At 44.6% G+C, this 26,571-nt stretch overlaps 1 protein-coding gene across 4 annotated transcripts in view; it reads left to right on the top strand.

The window, feature by feature from the left end:
* Positions 1-26,571, top strand: part of FANCM (FA complementation group M) — a 293,517-nt gene that overhangs the window by 201,375 nt on the left and 65,571 nt on the right. For all 4 annotated transcript variants that reach the window (XM_029598464.1, XM_029598463.1, XM_029598465.1 and 1 more), the window contains 4 exons: positions 116-2,159; positions 4,598-4,677; positions 4,794-4,865; positions 24,187-24,318. In XM_029598464.1, coding sequence (XP_029454324.1) covers positions 116-2,159; positions 4,598-4,677; positions 4,794-4,865; positions 24,187-24,318 — 2,328 coding nt within the window. The remainder of the gene's footprint in view (positions 1-115; positions 2,160-4,597; positions 4,678-4,793; positions 4,866-24,186; positions 24,319-26,571) is intronic.

Below are 26,571 nucleotides of genomic sequence, written 5' to 3'. Positions count from 1 at the left end.
TCCTAGAACTAATAAGTATGTGGCGTGAATACTGAGTAATTTGGTCATCAGTGTTATCACTTTTTAAAATTCTCATACTTTTAATTAAAATGAATTTTTTTTTCTGTTTTGTTAGGATAACTGCAAGTATGTTTTGGAAATGCCATATTTACATAAAGATGATATTAAAACAAAAGCTTCAAGGAAGAAAGGAATCCCTTCCGTGACTGAAACTGAACGTGTCCAAAAGTCATTTCTGTCTGCAGAAGATGTAGTTTATAAATCAGGAAGAAAACATTGTTCATCTTCATTTGAGCCTGACCAAGAATTTATTTCTCTATTTAAAGGGACTGGTTTGAAGGGCACCAAGAGATCATCTGCAGTTAATGTGAGAACTTCAGGTCTTACTGAAGAATATTCATTTTCAGAGAGAAATAGAGATGCTTGTGATACTAGTGGTGGCCCTTTAATGGAATGTACAGTTTATGGTGATACTAGTGATATACCTTGTGAAACAGTGGATGTACCTGTAAATGAAGAAGTGTTCATAGAAGAATGCTGTGGGGAATCTTGTGTTCCATGTGATGTTTCCAGCAAAAAGAATGTTGTCTTTGGAGACCACTGTGATAAAGTCACAAACCATACGGAAGCACTGATAAACCAGTCCAAACTTCAGCTATTGGGGAGAATTGATGTAGATTCTGGTTACGGTAGTTTCACGGATGAGATGACCTCTGTTACACCTAATATGTTTTACCCATTTGAGATTGGGCAGGACTGTTGTATATTTGCTGCTAAATTTATAGAAAGTGATCTTTCCAAGGTAGAAGCAGTGTTAACAAATGTGAAAAGGTTTTTATCACAATCTCCTCCTCCTCTAGATAAACTCTGTGATCTTGAAGAAATACAAGAAGCAACTCAAGATAAGGTTCTGCACTGTAATTCATTAGACAGGAAATTGTTCCCTACAATCACAGAGAAAACAAAAGAGACAAAATCATCCATTCCCATTGTGTCCAGTTTATTCATGACTCATGAAAAATCAGTGACTTTAAATGCAGCTGGTAAATTGTGTAATCACTCAGAAATGTGTGGTATTTTGGAGGCTGATGATGATAAAATAACTATTGATCCCATCTGGGATAAGATCTTTGATTGTGATGATGAGGAAGATATGGAACTTGAGCAACAGATGTTTGCAACAATGGATCATGCTCAGACAAATACTACTTCAGATAAATCTTGGACTGAAGCTAATGAATGTATGGTGAAAATCATGCATGGTGAAAATCACAGAAACAATTTCATGGGAGACCAAGATAACAGCATGGATTTATTTGAGATTGATCATGGAAACCATGTTCATACAGATGAGCATGTGATTGAGCCAGATTTGCATGAGACCGTTCCAATTATTAAACCAACCGAAACTTTGAAAATCTCTGATTCATGCATGTACAATGAGTGCAATAAGGGTGATCCTGGAGAGCTATTGAGTTCTGAAGTGACAACTGATTATTTCTCTGAAATTTTGGAAAAAACAATGGATAGTGATATCAACTACTCACAGGAGCTATTCTCTGTTAACTTTGATCTTGGATTTTGTATTCTGGATTCTGATAATGACCTATTAGGTGCAGATGTTATAAATCCAAACAGCAATATGAAAGCAAATGATATGCAATACAACCATGCATATGATATATCTGCAAGGGATGAGGAAAACATGACTGACACCAAATTGGGATCTCTGGCTGTGTCACAGTGGAACAATGGAAGCTTAACTGCAGAAAATATGTCCACACCAGTGACTCTGCCATCTGGCAATGTCAAACATGAAAAAATGTCTGTGAAACATATTTCCAAGTATTCCCCTTTGAATTTGCCAGCCAAGAAAGTGTGTTCATCGCCTACTTTTATGCCTTTCACTTTAATTTCCACACCAATTGGTAAAAGCTATATGAATGTTAGATCTGACAATATAACCCCTTCAGGTTCTATTTGTAAGGTTCAGCAGGACATGTCCTTGACTCCAGCAACAAATAAGAGTAAAGTCTATTTCCAGGCTGGTAAAAATATTTTGCTAAATACAACCCTTGCTAACTCTGTGCACTTCTCCAGTAACAGGAAGCCTAACAAACAGAAGAATTTTCAAGCCCTATATAATTCTCCAGTTAAAGGTAATGAAAATATTGATGATGATGATGATGATGATGATAGACAAAGTATTCTACATTTAATAAATTTGGCTTTCATCATTTTTAAAGATATGCAAATCACTTTATGATATAAGGACACATTTTAACCACCCCCTCCCCCTCGCACACTTTTCGGTGTGCTCTGCCTTTTAAGTGATACTATTCCAGTACTATTGTGCTAGGGAGAAAATGAGGGGGCAGGAATCAGTCTTGGACCCACCTAGTTTGCTTCTTCCAGGATTCCTCTTCACTTTTCCTTCAACATTTGGTCTCTGCATCAGAGGAAGCAGGAAGGCAGCAAGTTTGGGCTGTGACTAATGTACTCTGGTGCAGAGCTTTTTACTGTGAATGGTTGGGTTGGTTTTCATGGGGATTTTTTGGGTCAGATGTTTTGAGAATTAATTTTGTTTTTTGCGAGCTGTAGTGCTTAAAAACTACTTAAAGCTGGGAGTATTCCTAATATAAATTTAAAACTGTCTTTTGAAAGGATAAGAGATCTAAACATTGATGTTGATTTATTTGGCCTCTCTGATATGTAACCTTTAGAAAGTAAGCCCTTTCCTCAAAAAAGTTCACCTTGCACACATAGCTTCTGTTCCGGTGGGTTGCCTCATCAAGTGTGAGGTGACATGCACATTTAATTTTAGGCAATGTGTTGGTGGTTGTAAAGTTCTGAAATAGTATGTGAATTAGGAGACCAATATAAAGTTCGCAGACTTCTGATAGTTTTCACTATTTCTTCTGTTTTTAACCAGGTATTAAGTTTATACTCATCAAAATTAAATATTTGAGCCATATGAGCATATAGACTACAGCTATTTAGATTAATTGGAAATTAATGCATAAACATAAGATGAGTTCAGTTATGCCTTTAATGTCTTAAAAATACTTTGTTTTTCATTTGTAATCATCTTCATTTGCTACACAGTAATCCTTATCAGCAGACCATCACATTCACATGTTAAGCAGAATATTTACCTCCTCTCTTTTGGTACATCTCTAGTGCTTCAAAGCCAGGAGATGTTCTTATTTATGTGTTTCATTTATATACCATTGTTCTGTAAACAATCTCGGCGGTTCACAACTAGTATAGCCAGGTTTTTAAATCAGTCTTACACAGTTTAAGGTCTCTTTGTGTACTTATTTTGTATGCTATGGAGTGCCATAGTTTAGGTATTGCGATAGCCCTATATCTTACTTCACTTCGATGTGCTGTATGACGAGATGGTACGTTTAATGAGAAGGCATGATTGACATTTCATTGCCTTGAATTTGTTCAGTACATCTACAATGTGTGTGTGCATTATGGCCTTCAGTGCTTTGAAATCTCATTATATTCCTTGAGAGAGAGACTGCATACCAATGGTGCTTTAGCTTCTTTGTGCTTTTCTCAGTAACTCAGTGTTCTGTTGCCTTGAGAGGAGCCCTGTACTTTAATGCCTTGAGAGTACTTCAGCATTCTTGCAATTTTTAGCATCTTATGCTGGCCTCAGTAACTCAGATTGTTAATCAACAATAATTGCTTCTGCTTTGGTTTCTTTGAATGCTTGATGACTGGCGCTTTTGTACTTTTAACACTTTGAATGCCTTCTTGTTTTCATAACTCATAATTCTTTGCATTCTTTGGGCACACTTATGCATTTAATGGTTGCCTCATTCCATTCAGATTTTTCAGCGCATCAGCATTTCAGAAGTACTTAGATGCCTTAAAGTTCACTTAGTGTTCCATTATAGGTAAAAGGCCACCATATAAGCTATCCAGATCTAGCAAATTGAATGTAAGTTGTGATGTGGCTTTATTTTTTAATTATTATAAGAAAACACTCTTAGAAGTTTATTCTCTAATTCACTTTCTGAGTGAACCAAGCAGTAGCTCTTCTCTTATCTAAGATTTTATATTGTTTCAAAACAGTTCAAATTACTCATCTTTTTTACACCTCACAGCACACTTTTTCTTTGATTATTGCAGTATAATCCATACCCAGTAATATCTTGCTGTGTAAGAAGTATGGCATTTAGTAGCATCAAATGTCTTACCTTGCTGATGGTCTTTAAATTGGTCAGTGCTCTGTGTAGAAGAAATTACTATTCTAACCTGTTTTTATGGTAGGAATGGAAACTGAAGCAGTTAAGGTAGAAAAACTTGGCATGTTAATGTCCTATGTTCCACCAATCAGCTTGCATGGAATTTAATACTTTGTAAATGTTCTAGTTCTTGACAAACCTTATTCAGTAATTTTTCTAAACATTTCTTTTAACTTGATGCTACACAAATGTTTTGACATGCTGGATTAAACTGATATGTTGAAACACCCTTGGGGGATTTTACAAGCATTGGCAACTGTGATTAATTTAGTACCACTGTTTGTGCCACACAAGCTCACAGTGAATTTTTCTATCACTTGTTTGATACCTCTCAGTGGGAAGTAACAGTGAAAGCGAAGATGAGATTGTTTTCCAAAGAAAAAGGAGAAAAGGAAATGTTCTGAAATCTCCAGAGGTGAGCCATTCAAAAAAAAAAAAAGTGGATAGCAGTTATCAGACCCTACAGACCTACTTCTCTTGCTGTTTTTAGTCTGTGAATACATTTTAGGTTCTTCCTTTATTTTTTTCAAGGTTACCGAGAGTGACTGTGATTTTGATTCACCAGTTCGAGTTGTCAAAAAACACAAGCATCTGCTTAACACAGTAAGTAAAAACCTTAAGCGCATTAAAAAGAAATGTGTTGAACACATTTTTATTTATTTGTTTCAAAAATATAAAATGTTGGGGCCGGATTTTAATACCTACGTGCGGGCATACATTTGTGCGCACAACCCTGCCCGCACAAATCTACGCGCGCATGTTACAAAATCTGGGGACGGCGCGCAAGGGGGTACACACTTGTGCACCTTGCATGCGCCGAGCCCTAGGGGTGCCCCAATGGCTTTCCCTGTTCCGAAATCGGAGCGGCCTCGGAGGGAACTTTTTCTGCCCCTCTCACCTTCCCCCCCCCCCCCCCCCCCCCCCATACCTTTATTTTTCAAGTTGCGCCTGTCTCCGGGCAAGCGTAGGTTGTGCATACCAGTGTGCCAACCCCCGGCCTAGAGGCCCTATTGAGGCCTCTGGCCACGCCCCCGCCCCTTTTTTTCAAGCCCTGGGGCTTGCGCGTGTCGCCGGGCCTATGCAAAATAGGCTCGGTGCCTGTAAATCCAGCTTTTAAAATTTTCCCCTTGATGTAGTTATTAGTGAACTGTTATTAAAATAGTCTGCCTGATTTTTTTAAAGCATGTTTACTAATGTGAAATAGGGAATCATTCTATTAATGATGGCAGCATGCCAAATACCAAATAATAAAGGATGTAGTACAAATATCTGTTTCACTAAGTGGTCAATGATGGTTTTATGCAGCAGCAAAATCATCACAAAGCTCTGGGTTCAGCGGAATTGCACAATTGACTTCTCCCCATATTCTTTTCTCAACATGCTTCCATGTTCAGTGAACAGTTAGACCATTTCTTTTGTAATCTGTGGGGAAATATTCCTTGTAGTGACTGAGATGCCCTGGGGGAACAGCCAGTGATACCGGAGATTCTCTTTTCGCAGCACTGATGTCATTGGTTGGTATTCCTGCATCGTTTCAGTGTAATTAAAGATATGTCCGAAAAAACGGCTATTTGATGGGTTTCCCACAGTGAAGACTGCTGTTTCCAAGCTACAGCCAGGATTTTTTTCTTTAATGGGGAAGCGGAGGAAACGCGCTACTATGTCCTGCAGCTGGTTTCCGGTATGGGGGCCCAGCGTGCGATGAACCCTTTCGATCTCAATTTCGGGCTGATTTTCAGGAGTTTCCCCATGCGATGTCTGCGATAAGAAAAACTTGCTCAGTGAGCGGACTACCTTTACGCATTCACTGTATGGCTCGGTTTCTGGGATTCCTATTCTCCAAATCCTTCATTTTTGCTGTTAATTCCATATTACTTTGGTGAAGGGAGGCCTCTTGTTCTTGTAATTTATCCATTCTCACTTCCTGACTGTCCAGTCGGGTATCGCATTCGTCTACACGGCGTCCAATATCGGCCATGTTGTCCTGGATTTCCACCATCTTTTCCATCATCTCCCATTTGTTATTCTTCATGTCTTGACATAAATCTTGAAACGATTGGCGAAATTCATCGCGGGTAGGCATTGTTGAGCTTTGAGGTATCTGGACGCTCATTAAGTCATCCCCCTCCTCGCCATCGTGGTTCGGCATCGCAGCCGTTGCTTTCTCCTTGGAGGGTCCCGGTTCTTCCCCTCCCTTCGTATATGAAAATTGCCGCAAATCTGTACCCTCTGCATTTAGATGTCATGTATGGAAAAGAGAGAGGTATCGCTATTGATGTTATTTGCAGGCCTGGAGGCGGATGGTGGTAGATTCTTTCGTTATAGCGCTAGGCACCCCGGAGCTTCAGAGTCAAGTTGCCATTCAGGCTTGTGACGTCACTGCCTCTCTCCCTTTTTATATACAATTTAATATAATTGAAACAAACAAATTCTTAGTTGTCAAACAGTTGCAATGCTCAATCTTACATGTTTAATTTTGCCCGCGTACAATAATGCACAGGGTATTGTAGTATATATACTACAAATTTTGATGTACAATCAGTGTTTCAATATATACCGTAGGTGCGGCCAGGAATGGAATGGATAAATTGTTGGGTCACTACAGTAAATGGACACACATCAGGTGCCACAACTTTTATAACCATTACTTGCTAAAACATTGTGCTTAGTTGATATATCAGCAGCCACTAACTTATCATGTAGATTTTCACCTTTAGTATATTCTATACGAGGAAAATTCTGAAGACCATGAATTTTCACAATATGCCAGTGTCTATATATAGTGCACCTACCAGCAGCCACATCAGAAAAAGGAATGATGCATGATGTTCTATCTGATCCATCATGTTGTATATTTGAATGTTGTAAAAATTCTCTTTTAGAATAAAAGGCTCATTTAAATCCTTGTGAAGTATGGCATATGGATAATCTTGTCCCATAAATTGCATAATCATTTCTTGTGCTTTCACTTTAAACACCCCCCACCCCCAGAGAAGAATACAATCTGCGTAATCTGAATAATTGGCTAATGGGTAAATATTGTTTTAAAACAGCAGGATGACAGCTGTCATATTTCAATAAATTATTTTTATCAATTTCATTTTGATGAATGGTAGTGGTAAACATAAAGTTGTTATATTTAATTAAAATGTCCAAAAAAGCAATTTTAGAAGCATCCTGTTGCAATATGAAACATAAGTTCACATCACATGTATTTAGCCAGTCACAGAAATCAATAAACTGCTCAAAGAACCTCTCCAAAACCATCAGGGTAAGGTTTCCATAACACATGAGATGAAAATGATGAAGGTGGGTAAAGAAATTTACACTCTAAATTGGTCACACACAGTTTGCAAAATGAGCCCTTTGCGGCTTACATTGCAGTCCCTTTAATTTTCAAATGAAACTTACCATCAAAGCATTCCATTAAGATCAGGGTTTTTGTTATCCACATTTTTTGCGCATATATGAACATTAATTGCTTTTGATATTTTTGGTGTTGTGCACTGGAAAAGCCAAACGGAGGACAAACTGATTATACTTGGATATTATCATTAACAATCACACTCAAGGTTTCAACCCAATGGGAGCACTGAGCTTAGACAAAAGTCGTAACGTATGCAGTAAGCTAAGGGGCTACAAAAGCCATTTAGCAGTCTTATAGCAGGAATCATACTTTGTAATGTTCACCTTGAAAAGGCTGTCCAAAAAGTAAACCTCTGCAGTCTAGGGCAGGTATGGGATTGACCTACCCTCAGAGGAAAGGAAATTCTTGGGTAAGTAGTAATTTCTCCTTCTGCATTCTGGCAGGTCAGTTCCCACCAGTAAGATGTAATAAAGCTAATCCTGAAAAGGGCAGGAGTCTGCCAGAGGTCCAATCAAAACTGCTGCATGAGCACTGTCCTCGCTAGCCCAAACATCCAAGTAGTAATGCTTGGAAAAGGAGTGCAGAGAGGACCATGTCACCACTCAGCAAATTTTAGGCAGCAACAAAGTTCTGCCCATGATACTGCCTCAGCCCTCGAGGAATATGGTCTAATCTGTTTCGGTAAGTCAACCTCAGCAGCTACATAGGTGGCCATAATGACTTCCTTAACTCAGCAGGCTATTGTTGCCCATGTCACTGGTGCTCCCTGATAACCTCCACTATGAAGCACAAACAGGTGATCAGACTTTCAAACTAATTTAGTCACCTCCAAGTACCATATTAAATGACACTTGATGTCCAAGGAACACAAAAGACAGATCAGACTTTAATATCTGTCACTGTCTAAGGTGAGCAGGGAAATGGACTGATTCAAATGAAACTCCAAAACCACTTTTGGCAAAAAAGAGGGCACAGTCCAAATCTGTACTGCTCCTGGAGTCGTTCACAGAAAAGGCTCATGGCAAGAAAAAGTCTGCAGCTCAGAGACCCAACATGTTGAACAGATTGCCACCAGAAAAATTGTCTTCAAGGTAAGCAATCGGAAAGAGAGAGCACACAGCAGCCGAAAGGTCAGACCTGCCAAGAACTCCAGGACAAAATTGTCTGAGGCACACTGGAAGCCACAACAGGGGGCAAAGATGCTTAACTCCCTTCAAGAAATGGGCCACATTGGGATGGGAAGACAAAGGCCCTCCATTTATTATCCCCCGATAACAAGCAAGAGCTGCCACTTGAATTTTCAGGGTGTTAAGTGGCTAGCCCTTACGCAAGCAATCTCTAAGAATTCCAAAATTAAGGAATATCCACCTTGAGAGGTTGAGAAACTCGCTCCGAACACCAGACCTCGAAAACTCTCCAAACTCCAACATAGGCTAGAGAAGTAGAAAACATTTTGGCCTGAAGTAAGATGGTAGTCACGGCAGGCGAATAACCCTACTTCAACAACAGAGTCCTTTCAATGGCCAAACTGTAAGACAAAATCAACCCGGTTCCTCGAGTAGAATGGGTCCCTGCCTCAACAGATCCTTCTGAGATGGTAGCCTGAGGGGACTACCCACCAGCAGTCTCTGGAGATTGGCAAACCACGGCCTCCTGGCCCAATCAAGAGCTACTAAAAGGACTATGTTGGATTGGCTTGCAATCTTCCGGACAACCCTGCCTGTCAAAGGCCAGAGTAGAAACGCACCGCATGGCCACTTCTAAACAAGAGTGTTGATGCCCAGTACTTTTGGGTCCCGTCTACAACTGAAAAAGCATGGAATCTTTATGTTGAAGATTGGCAATAGGTCTAGGTCTGGTAGACTCCAGCAGGCCACAAGTAACTGAAGGCTTCGTCCACGAACTCCCATTTGCCTGGATCAAAGTTTCTCCTGCTGAGGAAGTCTGATCTGATATTGCCCTTTCTGGCAATGTGAGAGGCAGATATGCCTAGAAGATGTTACTCTGCCCACACCATGATCACATTTATCTCCTCTGACACCTATTGACTCTTGATTCCACCCTGATTGATGTCAGCCACCGTCGTCGCATTGACTAACATTATTCGGACTCCCTGAACCGCTAGACACTCCACGAACCGCAAGCACACTAACCCAACCACCCATGCTTCCAACCTATTGATGTTCCACTACTGCTGCTCTGCATTCTAGTGACCTTCCACCATCAACTCCTGTCAATCCCCCAATCCAGAAGGCTCGCATCTGTTATGAGTACCAACCAATCCAGTGTCTCCAGGAAAATTCTCTTCCTGAGATGATCCACATGTAACCACCAGTTCAACTGAGACCTCACCTCCAATGGTAGGAGCAGCCTCACTGCATAGCTCTGTGACTATGGGTTCCAGCGGGAAAGTGGTTGCATATGTGCCCTTGTCCAGGGAACTACTTCCAAAGAGGCATACATCACCCCAGGACCTGCAGATAAGACCACACAGTTGGGCGAACAGTGTTCATCAGAGTTTGAACGAGAGCAAAAAAACTCTGTTCTGCTTTGTATCAAAGCGAACCCTGAGATACACTAGAGTCTGAGTGGGCTGCAAATTGCTCTTGGCCAGATTCACCATCTAGCCTAGTTCCTGTAGTAAGGAAACCAACTTGCGAGAAGTTCGAAGACTCTCTTCCACGCTCTTGATTCAAATCAACTAGTCATCCAGATAAGGGTGAACTAGAATGCCTTCTTTGCATAGGGCCACTGCTACCACCACCAAGACCTTGGAGAAGGTCCTGGGCACCATGGCCAGCCCAAAAGGCAAGGTCTGAAACTGGTAATGAAGATCCAGAATGGCAAACTGAAAGAGCAGATTTTGATCCTGTGAATGGGGATATGCAGATATGCCTCCATCAGATCCACAGGTGCGAGGTATTCCCATGCTTGAACTGCCATGACAGATCACACCATTTCCTTTTTGAAATTTGTGACTCGCAAATTACTATCGATGCCCTTGAGTTCCAGTATGGGTCAAAAAGACCCTTCCTTCTTGGGTATGACAAAATAAATGGAATAAAGGCCTGTATATTGCGATTCAGGAATGGGAATTGCCGATTTCAGGTCCAACAGCCTTTGTAACTTAGCTTCCACTTCTGCATGGAGAATCCGCATCTCATAACCTACTCTTCCTTCTTGGGTATGACAAAATAAATGGAATAAAGGCCTGTATATTGCGATTCAGGAATGGGAATTGCCGATTTCAGGTCCAACAGCCTTTGTAACTTAGCTTCCACTTCTGCATGGAGTATCCGCATCTCATAACCTACTCTACCTAATTGCCTACCCTCCCTGTACTATTGCATTTCTCTGTTCACTTGCATTCATCAGCTTACCTGCATTCATCTGTTTCCAGTGCACTCATCTGTTCAATTGCATTCATCTGTTTCCAGTGCACTCATCTGTTCAATTGCATTCATCTGTTTCCAGTGCACTCATCTGTTCAATAGCATTCATCTGTTTCCAGTGCACTCATCTGTTCAATTGCATTTAACTGTTCTATTGCATTTAACTGTTCTATTGCATTTAACTGTTCTATTGCATTCAACTGTTCTATTGCATTCAACTGTTCTATTGCATTCAACTGTTCTATTGCATTCAACTGTTCTATTGCATTCAACTGTTCTATTGCATTCAACTGTTCTATTGCATTCAACTGTTCTATTGCATTCATCTGTTCCATTGCATTTATCTCTTCACTTGCACCCAGCTGCTGTCAACCGCATTAATCTGCCAAACTGCATCTCTTTAACTACTTGCAATCATCTGTTCTCAATTGCACTAATCTATTCAATAGCATTACTGTGCCCTCATCGCACAACCTGTCTCTCTCCCCAACACACATCTACTTGCCCCCCATCCAATAATGCCTCCACACGACTACCTCTGTCCCCCCAATTACCTATTCAGATACCCCTCAAAGCTATCCCTCCCCCCCTACAGCCAACACAACACTCAAAAAAGGCGTCTAACCCCCATCCCCATATCTCCTAACTCTCAAGCCCTCACCCTCTCCCTCATTTCTCTCCTTCTCATTAACGCCCAATCCCTGAAGCAAAAAACTCACCTCCTCCACGATATTTTAACTGACTCCAAACCAGAAATTTTTGCAGTAACCGAAACCTGGTTTAAACCCTGTGACACCCCCCTCATTAACCAACTCCCTACTGAAACCTATGACATTTTCTCTATTCCCCGCAAAAAGAAAAGAGGAGGGGGCCTACTCCTCATAGCTAAAAGAGAATTCAAGCTCACCCCACAAACCTGCAATATTCCCAATCAATACGAAGTAGGCTTTTTCAAATCGCAATCTCTACAAATCTGCCTAATCTATACCCCTCCTGGTCTACTAGAAAAAGACCCCTCCCCCCTCATCGAATTCCTCACCGTCTCTCTCTCCCCCGACATCCCCACGATAATCCTTGGCGATTTTAACCTCCATGTCGATTCCACTCCACAATCCCCACCATGCGAAGCCTTCATCTCATCCTTAGACGCAATGGGCCTCACCCAACTTATCCACTCCCCAACCCACAAAGCCGGTCATACCCTCGACCTTATTTTCACCAACTCACTCATCAACGTCATCCACCCCCCCACATGCCTCCCTGTCCCCTGGTCTGACCACTCCATTATCAATACAACCCTCTCTCTACAAACCCCATCCATCTCCTCTCCCCCTCAGCCTAAATCCTTCCAACTTCGTAAAACCTGCCCCCCTAGACACCCTAGCAACGGCTTGCTCCAACATCCCAAATCACATTGACCTGGAGTCAGCAGATAGTGCCATATCCTCCTGGACAGAAACTACCCAAAAAATCGCCAACAACCTATGCCCAATCATTCGAAAAACAATCACACAAACCAAAGCATCCAAAAAACCCTGGTACACCCATACGCTCAAAACCCAAAAAATCCAGCTTAGAGCAGCTGAAAGACACTGGCGCAAACACCCCTCTCCTGCCACAAAAACCACCTATTACCAACTCATGCACACATAGAAACGCCATTCAAACAACCAAAAAAGAATATTATGCTAAAACAATTCACCACCTCCAATTCAACCCAAAGGCACTATTCACCCTAGTCTCAAACCTCACCAAACCCAACATGTCTACACCCCAAGTCCCCTCCACACAGACCCGATGCAATGAAATTGCCCTCTTCTTTAAGAACAAAATATCCAACATCACTGCCAAGTTCACCCCTAATACCAAAAACTCCCCCAACACCAACAGCATAACCCCCCCCACCCCACACACAGCCACCATCCTCCCTTCGTTTGAACCCTCCTCAACTCTAGAAATAGAGAACATCTTAAAAAGATGAGACCTTCCTCCCATCCCTCGGAAACCATCCCAACTAAACTTCTCCTCGCTATTCCTAAAACAATAGCCACCACACTCTCCAAAATCGTGAACTGCTCCCTAGAACACGGCCTGGTCCCTAACTCACTGAAACAAGCTGTGGTCAAACCCATTCTAAAAAAACCCTCCCTTGATCCCTCCAATCTATCTAACCTCCGTCCTATCTCCAATCTCCCTTTCCTCTCCAAAGTCATTGAGAAACTAGTAAACTCCCGTCTCTCTGAATACCTAGAACAATCCAATATACTCCTACCAACACAATACGGTTTCCGAAAACACCTTAGTACGGAATCCCTACTCCTCTCCCTTACAGATACAATCATCAAAGGAATGGATGCCGGTAACTCCTACCTCATTGCCATGCTAGATATTTCCGCCGCTTTCGACACCGTAAATCACAACATTCTCATCAACACCCTCATCAGTATAGGAATTTCAGGTACCGCTCTTTCTTGGATAAAGTCCTTCCTCCAAAACCGTACCTACACAGTCCTCACAGACAATTTTACATCCCCTCCTGTTAATCTCGACTGTGGCGTTCCCCAAGGATCCTCCCTCTCTTCCACCTTATTTAATATTTACATGCTCCCCCTTACAAACCTCCTCTCCAACCTTGGTATCACACATTTCATCTATGCGGATGATGTGCAAATCCTCATCCCTTTCAAAAACTCTGTTCTCACTACTATCCAAAACTGGAACACCATTCTCGCCTCAATAAACCAGCTCCTCACTGACATGCACCTAGCCCTCAATCCGCAAAAAACTGAGCTCCTCCTCGTCTCCTCTAGACATGCAGCCACACCCACTCTCTCCACCCTACATTCCCCCAACCTTCTCTCTGACACAAGAAACCTGGGTGTTATACTTGATAACCAACTAACCTTCAAACCATATATCAAATCTATCCTTAGCAGCTGCTATTTCAAACTACAAACCCTCAAAAAACTCAAACCCCTTCTCTACTTTTCCGATTTCCGTACAGTACTCCAATCCATAATTTTTTCAAAAATTGACTACTGTAATGCTCTCCTACTTGGACTCCCTTCTACCCACATCAAACCTCTACAACTCCTCCAAAACGCTACTGCTCGCATCCTCACCAATGTCAATAAGAGAGACCACATCACTCCCACCCTCATTGATCTCCACTGGCTTCCCATTCACTCACGAATTATTTACAAGACCCTCACCCTCATCCACAAAAGTATTACTAACGAACACTACAACTGGCTAAACCCACCCTTCCTCCCTCGTACCTCCACAAGACCCACCCGTGCTTCCCTCCGTGGAACCCTTATCCCTCCCTCCATAAAATCCACTAGACTCATCTCCACCACCAATAGAGCCCTTTCCCTTGCAGGCCCCTCCCTCTGGAACTCTATGCCTCTTGACCTACGTACCGAAACCTCCACACCTACTTTCAAAAAGAAACTCAAAACCTGGCTTTTCCTCCAAGCATACCCCCTTTCCTCATCAGCTCCACCAACTAACATGCTAGCCCAACCCTCATCTCTCTCCAACATCCCCCGTTCAGGTCCTACACCCAATACCCTCCCCCTCTAATGATTCATACAATTTTGTATATAACAAGTGTACATATTTCTCCCTCGAATCCCAATTCATATCTTATCCCCCTGTGTCTGTTTGCACCCTCCCCCTGCCCCCCCATTTGTCTCGACTACCCCCCTCCATCCCTCCCTTTAGTTATTTAGTTATTTATTCTGTTACTGCGTTTATGTTATACACCGTTCTCTGTAAAGGCTACGCCTATATATCTTTTGTTGTAAGTTACTTGTAAACCGGCACGATGTGCAAACGGTTGCCGGTATATAAAATTAAATAAATAAATAAATAAATAAATCATAAAGGCATCTGGAGGAATGTGAAGAAATTCTAGAGCCATACCAGTCTTAAACCACTCAGAGGACCCAATGATCTGAAGTAATCTGGATCTACCTGTGATAAATAGCGAGATATCTGGCCATCTATCGCCCGCAAAACCTCATTGAGCAAATTGAGAGGCTCTATTACCAGAGCCCACATCCATTCGAAAAAAAGACTGAGTTCTACAGTAGGGGCAGGATCTCTGGGAAGAACCTCCCTTATAAGGCCAAAAATGCCGGTAGTCTCGAGCAGCTGCTTGCCCAAAAAGACTGGGAAATTGGCTTATTGTCCTTTGGTAAGCAAGGAACCTAGGTTTCTTACCCATATACTCACCATTTTCTCCAATTCACTGCCAAATAGAAGCAAACCCTTGAAGGGTAGCTTGGTAAGATTGGACTTTGAAATAGTATCTGCTGACTAGTTCCACAGCCACAGCTTTCACCTGGCCGTAAACGCAGAAGCAGCTCCTCTGGCGGTTGTGCGAACCAGGTCATAGCCAACAGCAGCTAAGAAGGCAGTCCCCGGTTCTCCATAAGTCTGATATCTGAAGCTGCACTGCCAGACTCTTGAGAAAGATGCAAGGTAGCCTGAGCTAACGAGGCATAACCAGAAGCAATTTGTAAATTCATCACCACTGCCCAAGACTTGCTTTAGGATAGCCTCAATACTCCTATCCTGAGCATCCTTCAGAGCTGCATCCTCCTCTCTTCCAGGATGGTGGTTTGTTTTGTGATCGAACACACCAAAGCTTTCACCTTAGGGAAATGCAACTGCTCTTTGGCCTGTGGGATCCAAGGGGTATAAACCCTGCAAGGTGTGCCCTCCTGTAAAGGACACCTCTAGCACACACGTTACAGATCAATCAACTCTTGAATCGCATCCAAGAGGGGAAAAGAAACAGGCCTTACATAGGTTGACCAAAATTGGGGTCCTTCTGCACCAATGAGGAGTTAGTCCCAGCCACTCTGAGTGTATTCAAAGTCTGAGAGAGCAAGCTCAGCAACTCACCTCTATGAAAGAAAATGGAGAAGCGTTTTGTGTGGCTCCAAATCTGGGGGAATATCCCCTTCCTCACCAGGAGAGCCTCCTCCACCACCATCATCTGTGTCATCTTGATCCACCTGCATTTGAACCTTGTCAGGCCGTGTTGTGCCACGGTGCTTGACCGTGGTGGCAGGCACAGGAGAACTCTGAACACATGAACCTAAACTAGTATGTAATGTCTATTCAGAAGACCGCCCCTGTAGAAATGTCTGTAAATCCTGGAAGAATTCTACCCAGGAAAAGGAGGGTTTATCCATTCCAGGCTCCATAGGCCCAAATCTGGTATCCTAAAAGTGAGTTTCTCCTGACAACTCAGCCTGTGGATCAACCGAAGGAGAGAATACCAGTGTCATGTCACCCTGGATCCCACTCCCCTTAGACTGTGGAGATGGAACATCGTTGGCAAAATCGGAAGGTAAATCCCCACAAGCATCCACACAGCACTGACAGGCTTGAAGAAAGCTCTGGCTGTATTGCCCTGATGTGGCATGCAGTACAAATAGATAAGTGCTTAGACTTCTTTGCTGGTGGCGCTATGGTTGTACTGCAGTCAGGTATAGGCATGCGCCCAGCTAGATGAACAAAAAAGAGCGGCCAGGTACCCATGTGTAAAAGCCATGCCCAAAATGTGCATACAAAAAATGTGCATCCAGGTACACGTGCTTCGAACGCTTGTGCAAAGTGGATGCCAAAACCGAGATTCCAGATACATACAAGCTCAACGAACACCCACTCTAGATGTACAAGGTATATGACCAGAAGAAAGGATGCCCAATCTAGATGTAAGAGATGTGTGTCCAAGGATTCGCACACACGCCCAAGTGGGAGATGTGGCAGCAGACGCCCAATGTGCAGACATGCTCCGGTGGCACACAGTGCAAAACATGCAAAATCACCCTCGCGGCCTACCATACTCCAAACAAGGAGAAGCCTGAGAGCAGGGCCTAGCCAAAAGGCTGTTCAATCTGCCATGCCCAGAACTATCTTCACATCTCACAGAGCTCCCCAGAGACATGAGCGGGAAGGCCGATTGCCGAAGAAAAATGTTCTAGTAGGAAAATTTTTCCTTCTCCTGCTAATTTTTTTTTTAAATAAAATATTTTACCTGAGCTCAGCTCATGATTTTGTAGACTTCTATCATATCCCCCTTCAGTCGTCTCTTCTCCAAACTGAGCAGCCCTAACCTTTTTAGCCTTTCCTCAGAGGGCATGCCTCTTATTTTGGTCGCCCTTCTCTGCACTTTCTCCAGTGCAGCTATATCCTTTTTGAGATGCGGTGACCAGAACTGCACACAGTTTTCAAGAAGTGGTCTCACCATGGAGCGTTAGAGGCATTATGACATCCTTGGTTTATTTTCCATTTCCTTCTTAATAATTCCTAACATTGTTTGCTTTTTTGATCAACACTGCACACTGGGCCGATGATTTCAATGTATTTATCTACTATGATGCCTAGGTCTCTTTACTAGATGGTAACTTCTAAGATAGTACCTAACATTGTGTAACTACAGCAAGGGTTATTTTTCCCTATAATCATCACTTAGCACTTGTCCATGTTAAATTTCATCTGCCATTTGGAAGTCCAGTCTTTCAGTCTCGCAAGATCCTCCTGCAATTCATCACAATCCATTTGAGATTTAACTACTCTGCATGATTCTGTGTTATCGGCAAATTTGATCACCTCACTCATTGTGTACCCCCCTTTCCAGTTCATTTATAAAAATATTAAAAAGCACCAGTCCTAGTACAGATCCCTGAGGCACTCCATTTACCTTTTTCCACTGTGAAAACTGACCATTTCCTAGCGTGTAGCAGATGGACTCAAAACAAATGGGTATAGTGTGCTCGTGCTAGCAGTTGGAGACTGATCTGACATCAGCACGGTACATATACCCCCACAGGAAGTGCAGCAAATCAGTAATTTCCGTCTCCAAAGCAGTTTGGAGCTACCTCACGCTCGCTGAGCGTGTTTCCAAATTCTAACGACTAAATTCATAGAAGAAACCTACTGAAGACTAGCCCCGCACTCCTGTGGTGATACCAGGCGGTCACTCACCCAGTTGAACTTCCCGAGCTGACTTTCGTGGTCCCTCGGAGGTAAGAGCCTCGGTCCGGTGGCCGGTTCGCGGCAGGGACCCAGCCCCCGAGTGAGAAGGGCTCGGGCGCGGCTTGGCCCCCGAGCGAGACGAGTTCGGGTGCGGCCTAGAGGCAGCGGGTGCACTTCCTTAAGCGAGGCGGTGAAGGTACTCACCCTCTCCCCCCGCAACCGGAGACCGCCCGGGTCACAGCCAGGAAGCGCCGAAGACAAGGTAAGGCGTACATCTTTACTTGGTCTCCAAGGAAGTGTGGACTAACTGGGCCTGCCTACGAGGCAGCCCCGCCTGGGAGGTCGCCATTTTGCCTGCCTACTCATCTTCGCCAATTGAGCGCACGTTGCTAAGCGCACGCGATAGGCGCACGTTGTTGGCGCACGCGATACGCGATAGGCGCACGTTGTTGGCGCACGCGATAGGCGCATGTTGACTAAGCGCACGCTACTAGAATATGCGCACATTTCTAAGATGCCCGTTTATTAGGCGCCCGTTTATTAGGCGCCCGTTTATTAGGCGCCCGTTTATTAGGCGCCCGTTTATTAGGCGCCCGTTTATTAGGCGCCCGTTTATTAGGCGCCCGTTTATTAGGCGCCCGTTTATTAGGCGCCCGTTTATTAGGCGCCCGTTCATAAGGCGCCCGTTATAGGTGCATGCTGTTAAGCGCACGTGTTAGGCACACATCGTTGGGCGACACCGAATTTCAGGCGAATGGAGCATAAGAGAGCCTATGCGTCCGCAGAGCCAGCACCTCCAGAATCAGGCATGAAAGCTCTAAGCCTCTGCTCAGCATGCAACCTCAGAGCCACACAGAGCGAGGAAGCAGACTCCCTATGTGCCCAATGTGAGGAGGCCATGGGAGTTCCAGGACAGGACCGGTCCCAGCCCAGCGGTTCCTCAGGGAACACACCGGACTTAGCAGGCCGCGGCGAGCAGCCAGGGAACCCGAGAGACCTGGTGCCCCTACGACCAGATCCGGCTTCGCTTTCCTGGGTGGAATTATTTAACAGGATTCACGCCTTTGTCCAGATACAGTCTGCTCCTCGTATGGGTCTTCCCGTCTTAGTTGACCCGGCCCCTGGACCCTCGAGACCTAGGTGCGGCCACCCGACAGCCCCGATTATGGGGATTCGGATTGCTCCAAGGAAGATGAGGAACCCCCCGAGGAGGGTGAACTTCCCTCAGAGATAGAACCATATCGGACCATGAGACGCTTCTTTTGGAAAGATCATCTTCCAGGCCTGGTCTCACAATGCTTATCGGAGCTGGTCATTCTGGTCCAGGACGCCCCAGGGGACCCAAAAATGAACCCCCTGTTAGAGGGCCTACGCCACACGGCTCACCATTTTCCCCTCCTACAAGCAGCACAGCAGCTAATCGATCTGGAATGGAAGGCACCGGAGGCCTTATTCAAAGGGGGTCGGGCCTTGGCAGGCATGTACCCTCTGGATCCGGCTGCTGGCGTGCCCCAGGGTAGACTCCATCGTTAACGCTATTGTGAAGCACACTACCATTCTGGTGGAGGGGGGGAGCGGCCCTCAAGGATACACATGACCGACGCATGGACACCATTCTGAAGCAAGCCTTTGCGGTAGCAGCCATGTCCCTACGAATCGTGACTTACTTGCACCGTGTCTGTGGGATTAAACTAGAACGCAAAGCAAGGACTCAGTTCAATAATAGTAGGCTTTTTTGAATAGCCAGGTTTTTAAGTTTTGTTTACATTTTTTGTAGCAATATTCCTGTCGTAATTCTGATGGCATGGTGTTCCATAGTCTGGATCCAGCAATGATGAAAGAACGTTCTTTTGTAGTGGACAGATTAGTCAGGTTGGGTGCAGGGGTCTTCAGTTTAGCTAAATGCTGGAATCTGGTTGGGCGGATTGATGTTTTGAATTGAAGGTGATTACTAAATGGGATGCCTCTCCATTACCCTGTCTACCAGAAGACAGGGCGAGGAGGAGCCAGCGTTCTTTTTCTAGACCATCCAGAGGTAGAAACTCTCAGCGCTTCAACCCCTACAGAACTCGCTATCAAGCACATTGTTCTCAGGCCAGGAACCAGCCCTTTTGGACTAAGCACAAGAAGAAGAGAACCAGCCCGGGTTCTGGCCCCGGCCGTAACCCACAATGACAATCAGCCGACCCATCTGAGGGTAGCAGCCATAGGGGGCAGGCTAACCCTCTTCTACCGCAGGTGGGTCGAGATCACTTCGGACCAGTGGGTCCTCGCCATCATCCGAGAAGGATATTACCTGGATTTTCTTCAGCTTCCACCGAACAAGTTTGTGGAATCTCCTTGCTCACCGCTCAAGAAAGCGGCACTAGAAGTGACCTTACAGAGGCTCCTGGCCCTAAGAGCCATAATCCCAGTACCTGCAGGAGAGATAAATTCTGGGCATTATTCCATCTATTTCATAGTACCCAAGAAGGAGGGCACTTTCAGGCCCGTCCTGGACCTCAAGTCAGTCAATCGACACCTACGGGTCCCCAGCTTTCGCATGGAAACTCTGCGGTCTGTCAAGAATTCAGTACAGCCAGGGGAGTTTCTCACCTCCATAGATCTGTCGGAAGCCTAGTTGCATATCCCAATCCATCGGGATCACCAGCGCTATTTATGCTTCAAAGTCCTGAATCAGCACTTCCAGTTCCAGGCTTTACCCTTTGGGTTAGCCACCGCGCCGCGGATCTTTACCAAGGTCATAGTAGGAAGGAATTCTCGTCCATCCCTACTTGGACGATTGGCTGATCCAGGGCAAAGTCACCGGAGGAGAGTCACCGGGCAACCTAACAGAGTTATAGCTCTTCTGGAAAGCCTAGGATGGGTAGTCAACATAAAGAAGAGTTCCCTACAGCCGTCCCAGTCGCTGGAATACCTAGGGGTCCAATTCGACACCCAAAACGACAAGGTCAGCCTGACCTCCAAGAGAAAGTCAAAACTCCGGAATCATCTGCAGGTCCTACTGAGCGCCAGCCGGCCCACAGCTCGGGATTACCTACAAGTCCTCAGCCTCATGGCATCCACTCTGGAAGTGGTGCCTTGGGCGCGGGCTCATATGAGACCATTGCAACGCGCCCTTCTGTCTCGATGGAGCCCACAATCGCAGAACTACACCACATACCTACCTCTGCCGGCTAGAGTGCGGAATCAGCTACGGTGGTGGTTACAGCCCGGCCACATAAGCCGGGGGTCAAGAATGTCCTCCCCAACCTGGATTCTGCTCACCACAGATGCCAGCCTGAACGGATGGGGAGCACACTGCGAGGAACTCACTGCCCAAGGGCGGTGGACCAGAGAAGAGTCAAGGTGGAACAAAGAACCGACTAGAGGCACGGGCAGTCAGGCTAGCGTGCCTGCGATTTGCCCACAGGCTTCGCGACAGAGCAGTCAGAGTGATGTCAGACAACGCCACCACGGTGGCATACATCAATCGACAGGGCGGAACCAGAAGCCAAGTGTCCCTGGAAATAACTCCCCTAATGATTTGGGCAGAAGCAAATCTTCAGGACATCTCCACCGTCCACATTGCCGGGAAGGACAACACGACGGCAGATTTCCTCAGCAGAGAAAGCCTAAACCCGGGGGAGTGGCAGCTGTCACCCACAGTTTTTCAGATAATTGTGGATCAATGGGGGATGCCAGCCATGGACCTATTAGCGGACAGTCCAACGCTCAAGTTCCCAGATATTTCAGCCGCAGGCGGGATCCTCGAGCCCAGGGGATCGATGCCCTGGTACAACCGTGGCCTCAGGGGATCCTGCTATAAGCCTTTCCTCCGTGGCCCCTGCTGGGCGCCATTGTTCACAGGATTCAGCAACACAGAGGCCTAGTTCTTCTAGTGGCCCCGGAATGGCCAAGGAGACCCTGGTACGCAGACATGAGAAGACTACTGGCAGGGACTCCTTTACGCCTGCCTCTGCACAGGGACCTGCTGCAGCAAGGTCCCATCCTCCACGAGGATCCAGCTCAATTCTCTCTTACGGTCTGGCCATTGAGAGGGCTAGACTGAAGAAAAGAGGATACTCGGAGCCGGTAATAGATACACTCCTCCGAGCACGCAAGTTCTCCACATCACTAACATATATAAGGGTCTGGAGAGTTTTTGAAGCCTGGTGCGACTCTCACAGCACCAATTCGCATACCGCAAAGATTCCTATCATTTTGGACTTCCTACAAGATGGACTTCAGAAGGGTCTGTCCCTCAGCTCCATCAAGGTTCAGGTAGCAGCGCTGTCTTGCTACGGTCCCAGGAGTGACGGCAACTCCATTGCCAAACACCCAGATGTTTCACGTTTCCTGAAAGGAGTCAAACACATTCGCCCGCCACTGAAGTGGCCAGTGCCCTTGTGGAACCTCAACCTAGTATTGGAATTTCTAGCGGGATCCGCATTCAGGCCCCTTCGAGGTCTGTCTCTCCGTTTGTTAACCTTGAAGATGGTGTTCTTGCTGGCCGTATGTTCAGCACGCCGCATCTCAGAGCTACAAGGACTGTCCTGCCATGATCCATTTCTCAGAATCACTCCAGAGGCTATCCATCTTCGCACGGTTCCTTCCTTTTAACCCAAAGTGGTCTCACAATTTCACCTCAACCAAACCATATCCTTGTCTACCATGGAAGGTTTGAAGAAATCGGAAGAAGGTAGAGTACTACGCCATCTCGACATCGGCAGACTACTGTCCAGATACCTGGAAATGTCAGAAGCAGTATGAAAGACGGGACCACCTGTTCGTCCTGCACAGCAGGAAGAAGCAAGGGGAAGCGGCCTCACGGCCGACCATCGCCTGCTGGATTAAAGAAATTATCAAGGCAGTCTACGTAGAGGCAGGAAAACCACTGCCTCTACAGGTCAAGGCTCATTCTACCAGAGCGCAAGCAGCCTCTTGGGCAGAAACTAAGATACTGTCGCCTCCAGAGATATGTAAAGCGGTGACGTGGTCCTCCCTCCATACCTTCTCCAGATTCTATCGTCTGGACGTCCAGGCCAGGGAGGACACAGCATTTGCGAGGGCAATCCTAAACGGTCCTCGGGCAGCCTCCCACCCAGTCCGGGAGTAGCTTTTGTACATCCCATTTGTTTTGAGTCCATCTGCTACACGCTAGGAAATGTTGAGATTACTTACCTGATAATCTCCTTTTCCTTAGTGTATGCAGATGGACTCAGCATCCCGCCCGGCTGCCGGTATACATGGGGATTCGCCGACTCACAGTAAGCCATGTTTTTCTTATAATAGGCCTTCCACCCTATCGGGTGTCGACGCCTTCCGGTTGAGAACACTGGCGGTCTCCAGCTACTATCAATCGGTTAGGGTAATCCTGTTCATTTAATTGATCGGTCAGCTACAGCTTTTGCAAGGAAGATTACTGAATTGCTGCACTTCCTGCGGGGGTATATGTACCCGTGCTGACGTCAGATCTGTCTCCAACTGCTAGCACGAGCACACTATACCCGCTTGTTTTGAGTCCATCTGCATACACTAAGGAAAACGAGATTATCAGGTAAGTAATCTCTACATTACTAATGATGGATCATTTTCAAGCATGAGCCCCTTGATTAAAAAAAAAAAATTTAAAAAATTGGTAGCGTATCGCTACATTCAGTTTGATGTATTTACTCCACTTCTGTATTTATTTTTGCTCATTCCTATTCAATCTTTCAGAATTCACTCTTACCTTTCTTTGCACTGGTTTTCATTTGTCTTGCTTACTCTCTCTGTTCCCTCCAGTCTTTCAGCTTTTTCCCTCTTCTAGTGCCTGTCTGTCTGCCTGCTGCCTTCTTGGTCTCCTTTTGTACTAGTGATACTGCTAGGTATATGGATGTATGTATATTTATATTTTTTTTTTCAGTTTTGTTTTTTTTTAAGGGAAGAGAGGGATGCAGAAAAGCTGTTTTTTGAGACATTGTACAGATGAAATTTAATTTTAAATAATTTTATCATTCGGAAGTGGAATTTAAAATCTTGGATACTCATGTCCTCTTTGAAAAGAGAAAACAAGTTGTGACATGATTTGATGTTGATCTGAAATGAATATATTCTTATATTTGAATGGTATATTTGTCTGGCCTGTAGTATGTTTTTACTAAATTAGTATTTGCTGTCTGTTTTTTTTTGTTTGGTTTTTTTTAAGTCTGATTTATCAGGTGATGAGAATAATTGTCATAATTCAAGTGGCGTTTCATGGAAAAATGTTACAAATCATCCTAAGAAACAGTTAAAAGTCGTTAAAAGACAGAAAAGCAATCAGCATTTGACACTGAAGGTAAGATTTGCACATGTTAAGTTTGTGTTTTTATGCTTTTGTTTAGTTTGTCCACAGGATTTTTCTGGCTCTAATTTGAAGAGCTGCTGCTTGTTCTTCCAGGGCCCCCTGTGCTGGTAGAGCTAACAGCACTAAAGCTGTGTTACAGGAGCAATGTGGGTGGCTGTGGTCAGTCCATGGGCCCACTGGTAAGTGGCAGGAGACAGTGGCCATGGTGAGAAACACAGGGTCACTGGTAAGGAGTGGTAGCTGGTGGTAATGATGAAAGGTCATGGGCCATCAATGGGGAGTGGTGACAACTGCTATAGTAATAGGCCACCAGTGTGAAGCAGGAGCTGGTGACCAAGATGAGAGGGAAAGATTACTACCAACTATTGTTCCTGCCAGCAGCTGTGATGTGTGGGGCCAGTGGAAGTGGTGCTGGTGGCTGTGCTGAGAATCTGTGAAGCTGGCAGGGTCAGCTGCTACCATAGTGCTGAGATGGTCAGTGTATGTGAGATGGAAGGAAGGTTTGAAGACAGCTAGTGGAATGTGAGGAGAGAACCAGAAAGAGAGGGAAAGATGCAATGAAAGATGCTGCAGAGAGAGAGAGAGTTGGACAGGGAGTGGTGTCTACAGAGAGTTGAGTTTTAAAATCAGCTTCAAAGTGCTGCCCCATAAACACAGAGGTACCATACCAAATTTAGTAGAAACAAATTTAAGTTATTATTGCATATAAAAATGCAATCCTGGTACCCCTGGGAGGCACAGAGTAGCAGCTCCTCCAGAGTGTCTCCCCCGTATGTCAGTGAGTGCTGGCTTTTTATAGGTAAAACATACAATGATCCTTAATAGGAATCCATGAATGGGCGTATCACGTATCACGTACCACGTGTCTTGTGTCCAAATAAGACAAACTAAATCTACGTACCCTGTCCCTCCTACCACCTTTAGGCCCAATTAAGGCCTAGTTGAGACCCACGTGCCTGCCGCTTACTGTCAATCTTCTGTTAGTTCTTTGTCCTATCAGTCTTTCATTCTCTTAATCTCAGGGGGATCTCCAGGACTCTTTCACTGGGGCCCCTCAATCGAGCCAGTATTCTGTGAGAACGTAGCCTCGTCCATGTGCTCTTTGTGACCTTATGATCCTCCATCATATTTGAACAGCTCCAAATGCAGTCCAGATGACTCCCAGAGTCTATTCAAGCTAGGGTCAATCTGAGGTCCTTGTGGCCAGAGTTTGTTCCCCAGACTCCTTTGCAGCTTTGCCTAAGCCAGAATCTCTGTGTTGATTTCAGACTTCAGGCACACACATATATCAAGAGCAAAATAGGGGATGTGGATAGGGGGAAGTATAGCCTGCAGAGAAAGGTGGAAAGAATGTGGAAGGGGGGGAGAGGTTAAATGGAGGAAGAAACCTGCAAAACAAATGTCAAGTCCTTTTCTCTATACTTCTTCAATAGAATTTTCATAGATGTAATTTTTGCATTGGTTCTTTCTTGATGGAATCTGAACTGGTTTTCACTGATCTTTGCCATGTTCCTTATTGTGTTTGTTTCTCACATCTTCACTAATTAGCATTAATCTTTGAAATTTGTTGTCTTACATATATTCTTTTCTCTTGAAGATTGAGACTAGAATGTCTCCCATCACTCATTTGCTGGCTTCTTTCTTTCCAGATTGCTCTGTCCAGTCTTGTTAGAACTTCCATTTCCTTTTCTTTATCTCCATGAATGCATTGATTTATCTGGATTTGTGGTTATCCTGTTCTTCACATCTGCCCTGTCTTCCTTGCTTATTTTCTCAACACCATTTTCTGGGGACCTGTCTGGTAGTACTTCTCATAGGTTCTCTTGACCAAAAATTTATCAAAGTATGGTCACATCTTGTGCTTTCACCGTGGATTATTTGACTTCTCTGGTTCTTCATGTTTCACATAATCAAAATCTTTCTTCCTTGGCTTTTGCTACTGTTCTTTTTGCCTGTTCTGTATGAATGTGGTCATTTGTCATATTTATAAAACCTCCTGTTCATGTGATCTCAAGATGAATAACAAAAACATATAACATGGAATATAAATATCAGACACACATAACCAAAGATAACATAATATGACAGTTAAAATAAACCATATTGCGGCACATAGGGATCCAAGATGGCGATCTAGCTCTACACGGAGCTGCATCAGTCTCCTTCGATTTCTTATCTTGTTTATAATGCCTCATTCCAGCCGCAAGCGAAGGGTTAAGGAGAGGGAGGTCTCCGCGCCCCCTC

The sequence above is a fragment of the Rhinatrema bivittatum genome, chromosome 4 (assembly GCF_901001135.1).
Source record: "Rhinatrema bivittatum chromosome 4, aRhiBiv1.1, whole genome shotgun sequence".
Classification (NCBI taxonomy): Eukaryota; Metazoa; Chordata; class Amphibia; order Gymnophiona; family Rhinatrematidae; genus Rhinatrema; species Rhinatrema bivittatum.
This window is presented reverse-complemented; position numbering and strand designations above follow the sequence as displayed.